The sequence below is a fragment of the Chionomys nivalis genome, chromosome 11 (genome assembly GCF_950005125.1).
Source record: "Chionomys nivalis chromosome 11, mChiNiv1.1, whole genome shotgun sequence".
NCBI classification, from domain to species: Eukaryota; Metazoa; Chordata; class Mammalia; order Rodentia; family Cricetidae; genus Chionomys; species Chionomys nivalis.
Window position 1 is genome coordinate 48,003,197 of NC_080096.1, and position 16,550 is coordinate 48,019,746.

The following is a 16,550-nucleotide window of genomic DNA, read 5'->3' on the forward strand; positions in this document are numbered from 1 at the left end:
TAAACTGCCGGGAGTGGGGAGCTGCCGGAACCGAGCTCAGCCATTCCCGACCGGGCCGCGAGGCCTTCTCCACTTCCTAACCTCCCCTTTTGGGGAAAAGCCCAGCTCCGAGCACTTTCGGCGGCCGCGGCCCCATCCTGGGTCTTCCCTGTCGCGAGTGTTCGGCGGCAGGACAGTGAGGGCTCCGCAGCGGCTTCCACGCCCCGCGTCCCGTCGGCTCCGGGCAGCCACAGCCGCCTTCCAACCCGACCTCCAGCCGGGATTGGCGCGCGGGGCGGAGGCGGGGGAGAGGGCGGGGGCGGAGAACGGTTCCCCGTGCGCGCCTCCTCGGCGCATTACGGTACCCTCGTTCCGGGCTCCCGCGGCCGGCCCAGCCTCGCGGTGGGGTCCGGAGAGCCGACGGGCGAGCGCGCGGGAGGGAGGGAGGGAGGGAGAGCGAGCGGGAGCGCGAGGAAGGAGGCCGCCCAGCCCCGCGCTCAGCCCCGCGCCGCCGCAGCCATGGCGGAGCGCCGCGCCTTCGCGCAGAAGATCAGCAGGTACGCGACGGGGAACCGGGCCGGGTCTCGGGGGGTGGGGGTGGGAGGGTGGGTGTGGCGCGGCCCCCGGGCCTGGCCAGGCGCGGTCCGGGGCCTGCAGCCCGCGCCTCGCCAGGCCCGCAGGGCGTGCGGCAGTCAGCTCGGCGGTTCTTTGTGTCCGCAGTGGAGTCCGCTCCGGCGCTCCACGCCCACGCCCCGGCTCCCGGCGCCCCAACAAAAGGAACTGGCGAGGAGGCCACGGCGCTCACGCCCGCACCCGCCGCCACCGCTGACAGCACCCTGGGTGCCCCGTCCGCACCGCCGGCTCTGCACCCGCGCCTGCACACGCACACTAAGGCCGCAAGTGCAAAGTTGCGGGCTGCGGGACACGGGGGCATCCCGCTTCCCCCCGTGGGCTGGGTGGGCGCCCTTTCTCTCGCCTCAGGGAAACATGGATGACCCGACCCGCACTGTGCTTTATGCATGGGCCTAGCGTTCAAGTCCTAGGAGTAAGCCGCCCACCGAGGATACGGTTTCCTAGTAGTTTACCTCCGGGTCCAGATAAAAATGAAAGAATATTTGTACCATTTAACTATGGTATGCTCTTATGGATAAGGCGCTAGGCAGTTTTTTTTTTTTTTTTTTGCTTGTTTCAGTAAAACCTTTTTTCTGTGACTTATATTTAAAGAAAGACAACATTCAAGTGAATTCTTTTGGCAGTTGTATTTTATTTCTGTGGTTCTGAATCTTTTTAGCTTGTTGACATTTCTAGAAAAATTTTGGATATGTCAGAGAAAGGCATTTTTAGCTTCTGAACCTCCACAGTATTAAGGGTTTTGTGATTTTTTTTGTTTTTCATTTAAAACTAACATCTCATTTTGCATCTCGCCTTTAGCCAAGATCAGGTGTAAAATCTCTCTTTTTAATTTTGAGTTTTAAGACATGTTTTTTATTTTCTTCTTAAGAGGTGAAATAAGTTCTTAGGAACGTGGGTGCTGCTGGAAGACTAAGGTGAAGTCAAATACTGAGTGTTGTTTTCTAAATCGGGACCTTGCTGAAAGTTGGTAAATAGTGGTGCTTAGCTTATAAGAGTGCCATGAGCCGGGCGGTGGTGGCGCACGCCTGCCTTTAATCCCAGCACTCGGGAGGCAGAGACAGGTGGATCTCTGTGAGTTCGAGACCAGCCTGGTCTACAAGAGCTAGTTCCAGGACAGGCTCCAAAACCACAGAGAAACCCTGTCTCAAAAAACCAAAAAAAAGGGGCTGGAGAGATGGCTCAGTGGTTAAGAGCATTGCCTGCTCTTCCAAAGGTCCTGAGTTCAATTCCCAGCAACCACATGGTGGCTCACAACCATCTGTAAAGAGGTCTGGTGCCCTCTTCTGGCCTTCAGGCATACACACAGACAGAATAGTGTATACATAATAAATAAATAAATAAATAAATAAATATTTAAAAAAAAAAACCAAAAAAAAAAAAGAGTGCCATGAATGATAAATGGTCAGTCTTGTATAAAGCACATAGTTAACACAGTATATTACCCATACTGCCACCAGACACTTGTGATCGGGTTGGGAATGAATAATTATTTATTATATATTATTATTTCCAATCCCAATTGCTCTTGGGCCTGGAGGCATACCATTAATGGACACATCTTGTACATTTCTTTTAAATAGAGCTAGAGTTTGTGTCTTATACAGCAAGCACACCTTTGAGGGTAAGGGATGACATAAAGGCAATGCCTCTTGTCAGGTCAGTGAATGGAGTTAGCAGGTGGAACTGGACTGGCCTCAAGAAAGAAAATAGACTCCATTATGGAAAACAGCCTCAAATACAAGTAAGGATAGTCTCGAAAGGTATAACATCAAGGCAGGGGAATGAAGAGTATGTGCCCTCGCAAGAGGGACTCTTGGGTAGTCATGACAATGGTGAGGGATGGATTGGACACAGAAGTTGAGGAAGAGGGGGACATGCAGCTCTCCAACTGGGCAGCCCGCTGGAGAATGGAAGAGGTCACTGAGGTCCATGCGTCGTCGGGGACGCAGTTTAAGAGTGGGAGGAACTACTGGATGGAAATGATGCAGGTTTGGACATCTTGGCTTTGAGGGCTTGTAAGTCATTTAAATGGAAACATCCATTAGATTTTTGGTGCTGGTTTGAGACACAGGAGAGATTGGGGATCTAGGGTCCAGAATCATCCACAAGTAGATTGGACAGCAAACCAGGGGCAGAGTGCTGAATGTAATTAGTAATTAGCTGTTAGGAGTGAACTGTCCTCCATGTTACCGAGTTTCATAAGTAATCCTTGGGAAGGATTGAGAGCTGTGCCTTTGAGTTCCCTGCCAGTGGAAACAGGACAGTGTGTGGGGATAGATCGGGTTGGCAGCCTGGCTCTGCCACTCGTTGCATAGACTTGAGCAGTTTCTTGACTCCATTCCCACTGGCCCTGCAAATGGTTCTAGTTTAGGACTTTCTCCGGAGGGCTGCTGTGAGGTTAAAGAAACCAGTATCTCTCAGATCCTTGTGTGCAGTAATTGCTTAGTAAATAGAGCTATTTCATTTTTGCAGTCTTTATGAAATGAGGCTTAGGACCTTTTCTTCAAAGTGACAATCTTTTCTATAATGTGTGCATATATGAAATTCATTGCTCTGTAAAAACCTACTGCCGTGTGATACGTTAGGAAAAAAAGGCTCATGATGGTCCAGAAATCTTTATGAAGACTGGTGCTGATCAGATCTTTTCTCATCCCTTTGCATGGGGTGTTGCTGATTTTTGGAGGCTGGGATCTTTATTCATGAATCCCTGACTGGACTGCTTACCTCAGGTCAGCCTTTCTAAGCTCAATGCATTTTGTCCATGTCAAGAATTTGCCTCTTCTCTGATTTTTCTCCTTTCTGAGGACATGGCCTATGCATTTATGAAGATTAACTATTTGTAGATTAATGCTATAGGATTTCATTTGGACCATTTTATCCAGTGACTTGATATTTAACAAATGGATGGACATTTGTGCCCATTTTTACTGGATTCTTATCCATAGAGAGGCACAACAACATAGTAAAGAATATTGATTTGGGGGCCAAATTGCACAGGTCGAAACTCTGCCTACACTGCATTCATTATAGCTGGGCAGTTCTGAACATTTGATCAGGTCTCCTTGTTTTGGTTTCCAAAAGCCCCCATACAATTAGTGGGAGAATTAAATGAATGAATACCCTTGAAACTGCCTGGGACATGAGCATTAAAAATGTTAGCTACTGGCCGGGCGATGGTGGCGCACGCCTTTAATCCCAGCCCTCGGGAGGCAGAGACAGGTGGATCTCTGTGAGTTCGAGACCAGCCTGGTCTACAGAGCTAGTTCCAGGACAGGCTCCAAAGCCACAGAGAAACCCTGTCTCGAAAAACCAAAAAAAAAAAAAAAAAGTTAGCTACTTTTTTTTTTTTTTTACATCAGTGGCTAATTTTTATTTCCTAATAATAGTTTCTATTTTCCAGATGAGATGTCATTGCCTAAATTGTCATTCAAACCCTTTCTCTCTCTCTCTTTTTCTCTTTCTCTCTCTCTCTTTTGAGACAGGGTTTCCCTGTGTAACAGCTCTGGCTGTCCTGGAACTTGCTTTGTAGACGAGGCTGGCCTCGAACTCACAGAAATCTACTTGCCTCTGCCTCCCAAGTACTGGGATTGCAGACGTCTGCCACCACTGCCCGGCCAGTTACTATATTTTTTATTTGTATTTTCTTTTTGCAGCATATTTTCATGGTAGTTTCCCCATCACCACTGTTAATGTCACAACTTTATGCTTATTTTCTTGTTGTTCCTCTTTTGATTGGCTATAATTTTTTCTAAGAAGCAGAATTAATGAAAACATTTTATGGCGGGAGGCCTGAATGTAGTCTTATTTAGTAGCCCAAATGTGACCTCTTATGTGTTAGTGGTTCTGATTTTGTGGACCCAGTCTTGTTTTAGTTCCATGTGTTAATTGCACTGCCCACTTTTCTCTTTCGGTTTATAGACTTCCCAGATCTTTTGTTCACCTTATCCTCACAAATCCTTTTAGTTTTTGTTGAACCCAGGGCAGCATGAGCGTTATTGGGCACTCTGTACTGCTGATCTCTATCCCAGGCCTTAGCTCACTGATGTTTAATGCTCAGAATCTAGTCTCCTTCTACCTTCTAAGCCACATGTTGGAGGGAGGTTAGGACCGAGTTTCCTTTTATTACCGTCTTCTTTCAGATGAAGTTACTCCAAAGTCCTCTCCCCTCTCTCTGAGACAATCTCCAGGCTGGCTTTGAACCCTGATCTTCCTGCCTTAGCCACCATTGTGCTGGGATGATGGCCCCATGTGCCATTGGAATCTTGAAGCCTACTTCTGATCACTTTTTGAGAATCTTGGCTCTACACTTTCCCCTTTCCATTCTAACATTTTTATCCCCTTTAAGAGATCTTTCTCTTTGTCCTATGCCTGTCTCAGTACAAAACAAAGACCTACTGAGTTGTCTGGACTTCCCAACTGTCCACCAATTATTGGTTTTTCATTTCTAGTCACGGTTCTCTCAGATAACGTCATGACTGCTTCCTGCTTTCTCTTAGGAAAGCTTAGGCTGTGTGAGGAAGCTTAGTTTATGTGTTCCTGAGTTGTAGATCTGGAGTTAACTTTTGACCCTTTCTCCTGCCTTAGCACTGATTTCAGGAGCTGTGCTCCTCTTCAGTATCTGGTATCTGCCTCCTTCCTCCCCTTGACTTGCTATAAAGTAACAAAGCAAGTGAACTTCAGTTACAATAATAAATCTTTCAGTCTAATTTTTGGAAAAGAAACAAGAAAGCAAACAATAGATACTGCTAGCTCGGTCTTGACTGTTCAAATCTAGTGCCATGTAGATGCTGAAACTTAAGAAATGTTTGCCTGCCTCCTCAGTCCAGCCCTATTTCCACACCTCCCTAGGCAATCCCAGCCCCAATTTCTCTGCCCTCTTACTCACTGTTGCAGGCTCCTCAAGGCAAGGCTTTAATCAGGAATACAGTTTTCTGACAGTGGGGAGTCCAGACATTCCCTTGTGTCCTAGGGTTCTCTGTAATCTGGTCTCTTTTGTTGACTCATTCTTTAGTTTACCCCTTGCTCTCCAGTCAGAGGTGTTTCCACTGTATGATAACTATAGCTATGGTACTATAAACCACAGCTATAACTGTTCTGTTGTGCTTGTTTTCAGTTGTGATTCATGTTACTTAAAATTTTTTGTATGCCTCATTTTTTAAAAATAGAAGATATATTTAGTATGTGTGTCGTGTGTATATGTATGTGTGCATGCTATGTACTGTCATGCATGTGGGGGTCAGAGGACAACTTGCAGAAGTCGGTTCTCTCCTACCACGTGGGTCCCAGGGTTCTAACTCAGGCCCAGGTTGGTGGCAAGTACCTTTATCTGTTGTGCCAACACAGCTGTTGTGATAAATCTTTCTTTAAACATCTTGCTGCTGTGGTACATGCATGCACCCCTTCCTAAAAAATAGTAAAAATATAACTTAAAAATTTCAAACAAACAAGACAGATCTTGCCCATTCTCAGATTATTCCAGCCCATTTTGCTTCACTTTGTGTTTTCTTCTTATCACCTGTGCATGCATTTCTAAGCAATGTGGTTTTCTTTTCCGCTTTTGAAGGTATTTGAACAGTATTGTATTGCATGTTTTTCCTTTATTTTCTTGCTTTTGCTAAAATTTTTATTTTTTTTTATTTTTTTATTTTTTTTGGTTTTTCGAGACAGGGTTTCTCTGTGGCTTTGGAGCCTGTCCTGGAACTAGCTCTGTAGACCAGGCTGGTCTCGAACTCACAGAGATCCACCTGCCTCTGCCTCCCAAGTGCTGGGATTAAAGGCGTGCGCCACCACCGCCCGGCTGCTAAAATTTTTATTGTGTCGTTCATTCATGATTGCAGTTAAAGTTCATTTATTTTTGTGGTTTTGTAGTGTGTTTTATTGTATAAGTATGCCATGATGCAGTTTCTGACTACTAGACAGCATGTGTATTCTGGGACCCATCTATGCATAAGTTCCTTTAGGGCTATGGTTCTCAACCTTCCTAATGATACAACCCTTTAATACAATTCCTCAGGTTGTGGTGACCTCTGATCATAAAATTATTTTATTGCTACTTCATAACTGTAATTTTGCTACTGTTATGAATTATAATGTAAATATCTGATAATGCAGGATTGTCCCTATGAAAGGGTCTTTCAACCTGACTCACAAAGGATCGATCGTGACCCACAAGTTGAGATCTCTGCTCTAAGGACTACTCAATTCCTGGTTGAGCGATATTTTGTTGTTATTTGTAGCAATTTTATTTATCACCGGGTTTATTAGGCGAGTCTTAGCTGTTGTCTAAAGTGATGGTAGAGATTTTCGCTCGTGTTGCTTTCCATAGTTGCTGTTACTCGGTGTTGCCAGGTTTTTCAGTTTTATCAGTGTTTTGGATTCATGATGCTAGTGCATTGTTAAGTTTTAATTTTATTTACTGAATTATTAATGAAGTTGAGCTCTGCTTTGTTTGTTTATTGACCATTTGAGTGCCTTGTTTTGTTTAAGTTGCCTATTTAAATCTTTGTGGCCATCCCCTCCCCATATTTTCCTTTGAGATTTTTTGTGGGAACTTTGCGTACAGCCAGTATACTAATTGTGTATTGATTATTTGGATAGTAACACCCATTATGACTTATTTCTCATTCTTTCTAGGGAAGTTCTTGAAAAGTAAGTTCTTAGTTTTAATGCTCCTTGTGTTTTTTTTTGTTGTTGTTGTTTTATGTTTATATTGTTATGGTTATTACTTTGTATTTGTTTGCTTGCTTGTTTTTTGAGACAGGATCCTATGTAGTCCAGTTTGGCCTATATAGTAGATGATGACCTACCTGACTTTGCACTTCTGATCTTTCTGCCTCTCCCTTCTGAGGGCTGGGATTACAGGCTACTTTGTCCAGTTTATGGGCTGTTGGAGATCAAACCCAGGGTTTCCTGCACGCTAGACATTTTTCCGAACTGAACTCAATTCAACCCCAGTATCTTGTGGCTCTTGGATAAGAAATTGCTCCTTATCCTGAGACAGACATTGCCTGTATTTACACAAACCTGAGCTGAGGTTTGTATTCCACCTGACTTAATATGGGAATGGTATGGACTTGTAACTTCCACCTCTACCGTAAAGTCTTGATTTTGTTCTGTAGATCTGGTTGGGTGTCTTTTAACCAGTCATAGTGATTTTAATTCTATTACCTTCAGGATTTAGTAGCCCGGTTAGTCCCTCTTTATTTATTTATTTATTTATTTATTTATTTATTTATTTATTTATTATTTATTTTTAGTATGTTGGTTTCATTTAGCCCTCTGAAAGTCTATATAAATTTTACATTATATCTCATTCCTCTAAAATAAAAAACAAAAACCCAAAAAGCTTCCCATCCATACCCTGTTAGACTTGTGTTGGAGTTACATTGAATTTACACGTCAGTTTGGTGGAAAATGATGATCTTTTAATACTGTTTGCAATCCATAGCCTCTCTCTTCAGTTATCACAGAAAAAAGCTCCATGGTTTTCTGTGAGGTCCTTGCTTGTCTTTAGTCAGGTTTATTTTTAGGTATCCAACAATTTTATATCCAGCTATATCTCACTAAACTCTTGTTGATAATAAAGAATGGCTGTAGATTCTTTGATAATTTCTACATATATAGTTGTATTTTCTGGGAGTTACAAAAGTTTATTATTTTTCATCTGTTAGTAACTTTAAAGTCTTATGTATGTATGTGTATTTTGCTCTGTAGTTGGATCATAATATGTCCCAAAGGCCTGTATGATAACAGGTGGTCCCAGGTGGCTTTTGGGAAGTTGATGGGACTTTTAAGAGCTGGGACATCAGAAGCATAGCACTGACTTAAGGGCCCTCGCCTATTCCTCTTTCCTTTTGCTTTGTGGTCATAAAGACCAAGTTTGCTCTGCCATGTCCATACCCCATGATGTGTTACCTACTGTGGGCCTAAAGGGACGGGGCTGTTGGCATGGACTGGAACTTCTGAAAGCGAGTCCAAAGAAAACTTTGGTGTCTTGCTGTAGTGATGGGATGATGTCCATTAACTTACATTACTGTGTGGTTATTACTATTGGTGTTAACACTGTATTAATGTTGAGGCTCTTGTTAGGTTCTTTTTTTTTTTTGGTTTTTCGAGACAGGGTTTCTCTGTGGTTTTGGAGCCTGTCCTGGAACTAGCTCTGTAGACCAGGCTGGCCTCGAACTCCCAGAGATCCGCCTGCCTCTGCCTCCCAAGTGCTGGGATTAAAGGCGTGCGCCACCACCGCCCGGCTGTGTTTCACTTTTGAGCCAGACACTTACTGAGAGGTGATTTTTTTTTTTTTTTTAAAGAAATTCTTTCAGACTTTATTCTCTAGAAACAGAGGCTAAGGATTGAGAATCAAAGCTTTGTTTGGGAAGTACAATCCCAGGGCATCAGGAAGAAGGGGAAGTAGGTACGGTTCAGAGAGATGAGGAGTGCTGGAAGGTGAGGGCATGTCTTCCTGGCTGCTGCTTCGCAAAGAACCTGGGAGAGCATTTGGCAGGTGTGTTTGTTGGCCTTGAGGAGTATCTGTGGACAGAGAAGACTTTTCAGATTAGTTGGATTTTGCCGGAAGTGTACCTACCTACAATCCTGTTTTCTCCTGTTTTAAGCAGCTCAGACTCCAGGGTTAAGTCCTGCTTTGTTGTGTCATTAGGGCTTTTTGGCAGCCACTTAGGATGTCTTGTTGTTTTTCCTTTTCTTTTAAGAATTTACTTAGGTGCATTGGTGTTTTGCCTGTATTTATGTCTGTGTGAGGGTGTTGGAACTGGAGTTACAGACAGTTGTGAGCCGCTACCTGGGTCCTCTTAACCGCTGAGCCATCTCTCCAGCTCCTGTCTTGTTACTTTTTCATTCTCTCTCTCTCTCTCTCTCTCTCTCTCTCTCTCTCTCTCTCTCTCTCTCTCTCTCTCTCTCTCTCTCTCTCTACCAAAGGAGTTTTTAAAATGCAATTATAGAAGCTCAGATCATAAAGTGCTCACTCTTATAAATTGATGACTGGATTAGGGGATACAGGTATTGTCAGTAGGTCTGCTATCTTTGTATCTCAGATTTTGCACAAAAACTGAAACCAAAATGCTTGCAATGAGATTTGACAGTTCTAGGCTCCACTTCTTCCAGGTGTTCAGTTTCCTGTCTGCTTCAGGTGTATGTGATTCCTTGAACCAATTGCTGTGTTTAGGAATGTAGAAGAGTCTGGTCAGCCCTGGGTTCCTCGTCCCTTTTACTGGCTTGGAGGGAGGTGTAGTGAACAATGTCAGCCCCTCTTGAATCTCAGGGCGTAAGTTCATTACAAACAAGAGGTTTCTAAGGAAGGAAGGAAGGTGAGAGTGCTGGTCATACCAAGTTGACAACACTCTTCAGAGTTAATTCTGGCCAGGGAGATGGCTCAGGCTTGTTGCAAGCACAGGAACCTCAGATTGGTCTCCAGAACCCTTGTACATAAGCTAGTGTAGTGGTGTGCGTATGTACCCAGAGCTGGGGAGGTGGAGACAGTTTGATCCCTGGGGCGCCCTGGCCTGCCAGTGTGGCTTAATCATGGAGCTTCAAGTCTATGAGAGACCCTCATCTCATAAAGCAAGGTGGATGGTACCTGAGCAATGACACACAAGGTTGGCCTTTGACCTCCACAGGAACATATATGTACAAATGCTTTCACATGTACAAATACATACACACACACATGAACTTCAACATTTTCCTAATTTACTTTTGTGTGTGTGTGTGCGCACATAGCCAAGATTGATGTTTGGTGTTTTTGTTGCTTCTACCTTATTTATTGAGGTAGGGTTTCCTCCATTCCCACCTTCATGTGGAATTTATGTGGGTGCTGGGAATCTGAACCCCGGTCCTCATCTTGGTAGCAAGCTTTCTTTTTTTTTAATTAATTAATTAATTTTTATTTATTTATTTATTAAAGATTTCTGCTTTCTCCCCGCCACCACCTCCCATTTCCTTCCCCCTCCCCCATCAAGTCCCCCTCCCTCATCATCCCTAAGAGTAATCCGGGTTCCCTGCCCTGTGGGAAGTCCAAGGACCACCCACCTCCATCCAGGTCTAGTAAGGTGAGCATCCAAACTGCCTAGGCTCCCACAAAGCCAGTACGTGCAGTAGGATCAAAAACCCATTGCCTTTGTTCTTGAGTTCTCAGTAGTCCTCATTGACCATTATGTTCAGCAAGTCCGGTTTTATCCCATGCTTTTTCAGACCCAGGCCAGCTGGCCTTGGTGAGTTCCTGATAGAACATCCCCACTGTCTCAGTGTGTGGGTGCACCCCTCGCGGTCTTGAGTTCCTTGCTCGGTAACAAGCTTTCTAACTTAGCCATTTCCTTGGCCTCCAAAGTAATCATTTTATTTGTCCCATATTCTTCCTTAAATTGAAGTGGAATTGGTGAATTTCAAAGAGAACCATTGCAGATTTTTCTTTGCACCGCCAGCTCACACACACACACACACACAAAAAAAAAAAAACTGACATGGAGACATTATTATGAGAGGTTGGCCTATAGCTTAGGCTTGACCCACCAGCTATTATGACTTAAATTAACCCATTTCTATTTGTCTGTGTGTTGCCAGGTGACTTGTGGCTTCTACCTCTCTTTCTCTCTCTCTGCTTCTGTCTGGTGGCCCCACCTTTCTTCTTCTCAGAGCTCTCTCAGTCCAGAAGTCCTGCCTATACCTGCTGCCTAGCTATTGGCTGTTTAGCTTTTTATTAAATCAATCATAGTGACACACCTTCACACAGTGTAAAGGTTTATTCCACAATACCGTATAACTTGATGTTAGCTGGCTGTGGGGTCCCTGTCACTTAATTTTGAAAAGCCAGCTCAGACCTAAATGCAGATCTTAGTTACTATTCTATTGCTGTGAAGAGACACCATTACCAAGGTAGCTTTTAAAAGGAAGCATTTAACTGGGGGCTGGTTTACAGTTTCAGAGAGTTAGTTCCTGATCATCGTGGTGGGGAGTGTGGTGGCAGGCAGGCATGGTGCTGGAGCAGTAACTGAGAACATGCATCCTGATGTTTAAGGTGGAGTCAGTGAGAGAGTGCAAGACTGGGAATGACGTGGGTTTTTGAAGCCTCAAAGCTTACCCCCAATGACACACCTCTGCAAATAAGGCCACACCTCCTAATCCTTCCCAGATAGTTCTACTAACTGGGGGCCAAGCATTCAAACATAATAGACTTGGAAGCCATTCTCCTTCAAACCACCACACTAATAAAACTCCTTTGTCTTTTCCAGTAACCAAACCTTTTCATGTGTGCTTAGGAAATCTGGATTGTACTGAAGGGAATCAAATAGGAGATTTTGGCCCTCTTAGTGCTCATCTGAAAGAGGAAATGTAAAGGTGTCAGATTGGTCACTAACTTCAGTCTCTTAGGAGAGTTTGGACAGTTCCTCTCTTCATTCAGAATGTACACTGACTTTTCCCCAGCTGTACTCGTGGCCAGTGGGTCCTACCCTGGGAAACGGGAGCCCTCTCTGAAGGGTGCCAGCCCCTTAGAGCAACTTGCTTTCTCATTTCCCCTTCAATTCAGTCACATCGTTGCTGTTAAAAACCTTAACGACGTGGAATGTCCTTCTGTATATGTGTTGCATTTATTGGTTGATGAATAAATGTTTGCGCCAGTGACTTAGCAGAACAAAGCCAGGCAGGAAATCAGAACAGAGATAGAGAGTAGGTGAAGTCAGAGATAGAGAGTAGGTGAAGTCAGATGCCATGTAGCTGCTGAAGGAGACAAACACCTTGGAACCTTATTAGTAGGCCACAGCCTCGTGGTGATACACAAAATAGAAACGGGTTAATTTAAGATATAGGAGTTAGCCAAATACGCCTAGTCTATTGGCCAAGCAGTGTTGTAATTAATATATTTTCTATGTGATTATTTGGGTCCGGACGGCTGGGAATGAAAGAGCAGTCTCCATCTACGAAAGACAATCTCCACCAGACCAGAAAAGACTCTGGATCCACAGGCAGCTTTTGGGGTTTTCTTTGACAATGAGAAATACTGAGATGAAGTAGATTTCCAGGTAGTCTTGCTACTGTGCCTCATCTCTGCTTGTCTTGTTAAACCTATAGTTCTAGTCAATCCTGTTTAGTCATCTTACTCTCTGGCAAAATCTTATTCTGTATTTCAAAATACTTTTGATTAAAAACCTTTTCAGTTTTTTTCCATGAAAATAGTTCTCATTAACTTCCTTTCTATTTCTTGTCATTCTTATGATTCCTTCCTGTGTCATTTTGATTCCTTCTTTAAATTTACATATTGAAACAATACTTCAAGATCTCCAAATATGAGCCTGGTGGTGGTGGTGGTGGTGGTGGTGGTGCATGACTTTAATCAGTCCCAGCACACAAGAGGCAGAGGCAGGTGAAACTCTGAGTTTAAGGCCAGCATGGTCTACAGAGTGAGTTCCAGACAGCCAGGGCTGTTACATAGAGAAACCCTGTCTCAACAACAAAAACAAACTAAAAAGATCTCCAAATTCAAAACTGGAAACAACCCTTTCTTAGTAAAGAGCACATTTTATTTTTCATAGTTTGATAGGTGTCTTCTGCTGGTGGTTTCCAGCATTCTTTTGTAACTGGCCCAGCAAAGTTATCTCTTGTGTCAAAACTGTGATTTGTGTTAACAGTGAGGGAGTTTGTAGAATTGGAGAGTTGAAAAAAGATAAATAGATCAAATTTTGGATTATTTTTTTCTCAGACGCAAGTACAAATTTTCATAGTATAATTGAGGAGCATACACTCATAAGTGGATAGTAGCTATAAACAAAGGACATTGAGCTTATACTTCATGATCCTAGAGAAGCTAAGTAATAAGCTGAACCCTAAGAAAAACATATAGATCCACCTGGGAAGTGGAAACAGACAAGATCACCTGACAAAATTGGGAGCAAGGGGGTAGAGGGAGAAGGGAGGGTGGAAGCGGAAGAGGAGGGAAGAAGGAGAGGGGTGAGGAGAACTTGAGGAATGGGATAGATGAGAAGGAGGAAGGACAGAGATGAAAGCAAGGAAAGAGATATCTTGGTTGAGGGAACCATTATAATGTTAACAAGAAACCTGGTTCTAGAGAAATTCTCAGGAATCCACAAGGACGACCCCAGCTAAGACCCTAAGCAATAGAGGAGAGGGAGCCTGATCTTGACTCAGTCAGACTGATGAATATCTTAAATGTCACCATAGAACCTTCATCCAGCAACTGATGGAAACAGGGGCAGAGACCGGCATTGGAGCACTGGACTGAGCTCCCAAAGTCCAGCTGAAGAGTGGGAGGAGTGAGAATATGAGCAAAGAGGTCAAGACCATGATGGTTACACCCACTGAAACAGTTTACCTGAGCTAATAGGAACTCACCAACTTCAGCCGAACTGGGAAGGAACAAGCAAGCATAGGACCAAACTAGTCCCTCAGAGTGTGAGTGACAGTTGCATGGCTGGGGCAGACTGAGGGCCACTGGCAGTGGGACCAGGATTTATCCCTACTGCACGTACTGGCTTGTGGGGAACCTATTCTCTATGGGTGATATCTTGCTCAGTCTATATATAGTAGGGAGGGCCTTGTACCTTCCCTAAAGCAATGTACCTTTTTTGGATATGTTGGATTATAGTATGGTTAAGAGATGGAGTATTTTTGGGGCGGGGTATTCAGGAGCTTGAAATAGGTCCCTTCTTTGGGCAGTGAACATTTGCTGTTACAGCTTATTTTGAAATGACTTACTTTTTGCATTATTACATCTTATTTTCAAATTATTACTGATATTCCCTTTTAGGAACATGACAGCATGTGAAAGTAATACATATTTGTAGTATTTGCAGCCTATCTCTGGGGCTCTGGGCAGAGGAGGCTTGGCTGCCCATCCTGAAATGCCACATGCGAGCAGTGCTGAAAGGCATGAGAGGCATTTTAATTGGTGTGGGGACAGGAAAGAACAGAGAAAGTCTAGCGGTTTGAGATCTGTCTTCGAGGGGGTAACAAGAGCTTTGAGGTGTTTGTAGAGAATGTAAATAAGCAAGAGTTGTGGTTTGCCTGCTGGCGATTTGCCTGAGCAAATAATCAGTTCGGTGGTAGTATGGTTGATCATTATCTCAAGAGTGGTTCTGAACCCTGTCATGTGGTCATGCCTTCTATCCCAGCACTCAGGATGCTGAGGCAGGAGTGTTACTGAAATTGGAGGCCAGCCTGGACTGCATAGTGAAACCCCAAAACAAACCAAGGTGTGTGGGGAGAGTGGGGGTTGGGAGACTGTTTCTACAAAGCTTCAGAAAAGTCTTCATCCCTGGAGGGAACAAATCAGTTCCCATTGTGAGAAGATCGTTCCTCTTAGGGATGATAGCCTAGCCTAGGTTCTCTCATCAGGAGAATTGGCTCCATCATGGCATTGGGGTAATTCTGCAGAGCTGGACATCATCATCATGTGATCATCTGCCTGTGAGGCCCTGGTACTTGGCGGTGGTTTGACCTCTTGTTGTAAAGACAGTAAGCACATCAGCTGTTCTTGGAATCCGAGGTAACTTGTAGGAGGGAATGACTCAGGAGAATTCAGAAGGAAAAAAAAATCACAGGTAAAGATTAATTAGGGAGGGGCAAAATAGACTTAGGTCAGTGAGTGGACCCCACTTCACAGAGGACTGTCTTGTGTACCGTCTTTTATTAAATAAAAGATAATCTCTTTTTTTTTTTAAAGTAACTGTCTCATTTGTTTCTCTCTTTAATATTGAAATTGTCAGTTGATAGGTAATCTTTCTTGAGACAAAACTGAGTTCTCTTTCTCACATCTCAAAGAATGAACATGGAAACTTATACCTTTCAGCACTTAGGAAACAGAGGCAGGAGGATCTCTGTGACTTTGAGGCCAGCCTGATTTACATAAGCAAGTTCCAGGACATCCAGGACTGCACAGAGAGACCCTATCTCTACAACAGCAAAACCCAAATTGGTTATATTTCTTTTTGAAGAATTTTTTTGTTGTTGGTTTGTCAGTTTTGCAAATAAATCAGAAATGTAAGGTCTTTAATCATGATTAAGAAATACTTGGATTGGCCGGGCGGTTGGTGGCGCACGCCTTTAATCCCAGCACTCGGGAGGCAGAGGCAGGCGGATCTCTGTGAGTTCGAGACCAGCCTGGTCTACAAGAGCTAGTTCCAGGACAGGCTCCAAAACTACAGAGAAACCTTGTCTCGAAAAACCAAAAAAAAAAAGAAGGAAAAAAAAAAAAAAGAAATACTTGGATTGGCACTCAGGAGAGTGGCTCCTGTACCTGGCCTAGGCAACACAGTAGAGCTGGCCCGATGATCCAGGTGTGGGAGAACCCACCCTGGGGGCATGAAAGCAGTAGAACCTGCCCTTTCTCTTGTCCATTGCTGCAAGGGTGAACTAGCCAGGGGAGTGCAGGAGAGCTCACCCTGGTGGTGAGGACAAGGGAGAGCTGGCGGGCCCAGAACTAGGGTTATGAGTTGGCTCACCCCTGCGCCCACCCCATCTGTGATCTGTGGGAGCATGTGAAGGGCCACTCCTGCAGACCCAAAGCTGCAGGACCCCTATGACATAGGGTGACAACAGGCTATCCAAGAGAGCCCGGCGTTTATAGTGTAGCAGAAACCAGAGGCCTCAAACCAGACCAGTGACTCTTTGCAGTGAACACTTGCACATAGATACATAGGTAAAAGTGGTTACTGTGTGACTCTTTCGTCACAGTACACTGTCAATGACGAAATTTTCCCTTTATTTTTTGTGGGGGGTGCTACAAGGGCAGAAGGCGGATAAGAAGGGATGGGGAAATAAATGGGATTGAGATGCATGATGTAAAAGACATAGAATAAATAAAGAGAAAGTTTAAAAAATAAAAAAATGCATGCATTATATGGGCTCCATTAAAAGGCCTACTGAAGGGCCAGTGAACTGAATTCATTCCCCCAGCATACATGGTAGAAGGA

The 16,550-nt window shown here is 44.1% G+C and overlaps 1 protein-coding gene across 7 annotated transcripts in view; it reads left to right on the plus strand.

The window, feature by feature from the left end:
* Nucleotides 1-442: 442 nt before the first annotated feature.
* Dock7 (dedicator of cytokinesis 7) overlaps nucleotides 443-16,550 on the plus strand; it is a 175,761-nt gene continuing 159,653 nt past the window's right edge. For all 7 annotated transcript variants that reach the window (XM_057783480.1, XM_057783481.1, XM_057783483.1 and 4 more), the window contains exon 1: nucleotides 443-536. In XM_057783480.1, coding sequence (XP_057639463.1) covers nucleotides 499-536 — 38 coding nt within the window. In that variant the 5' untranslated portion in view covers nucleotides 443-498. The remainder of the gene's footprint in view (nucleotides 537-16,550) is intronic.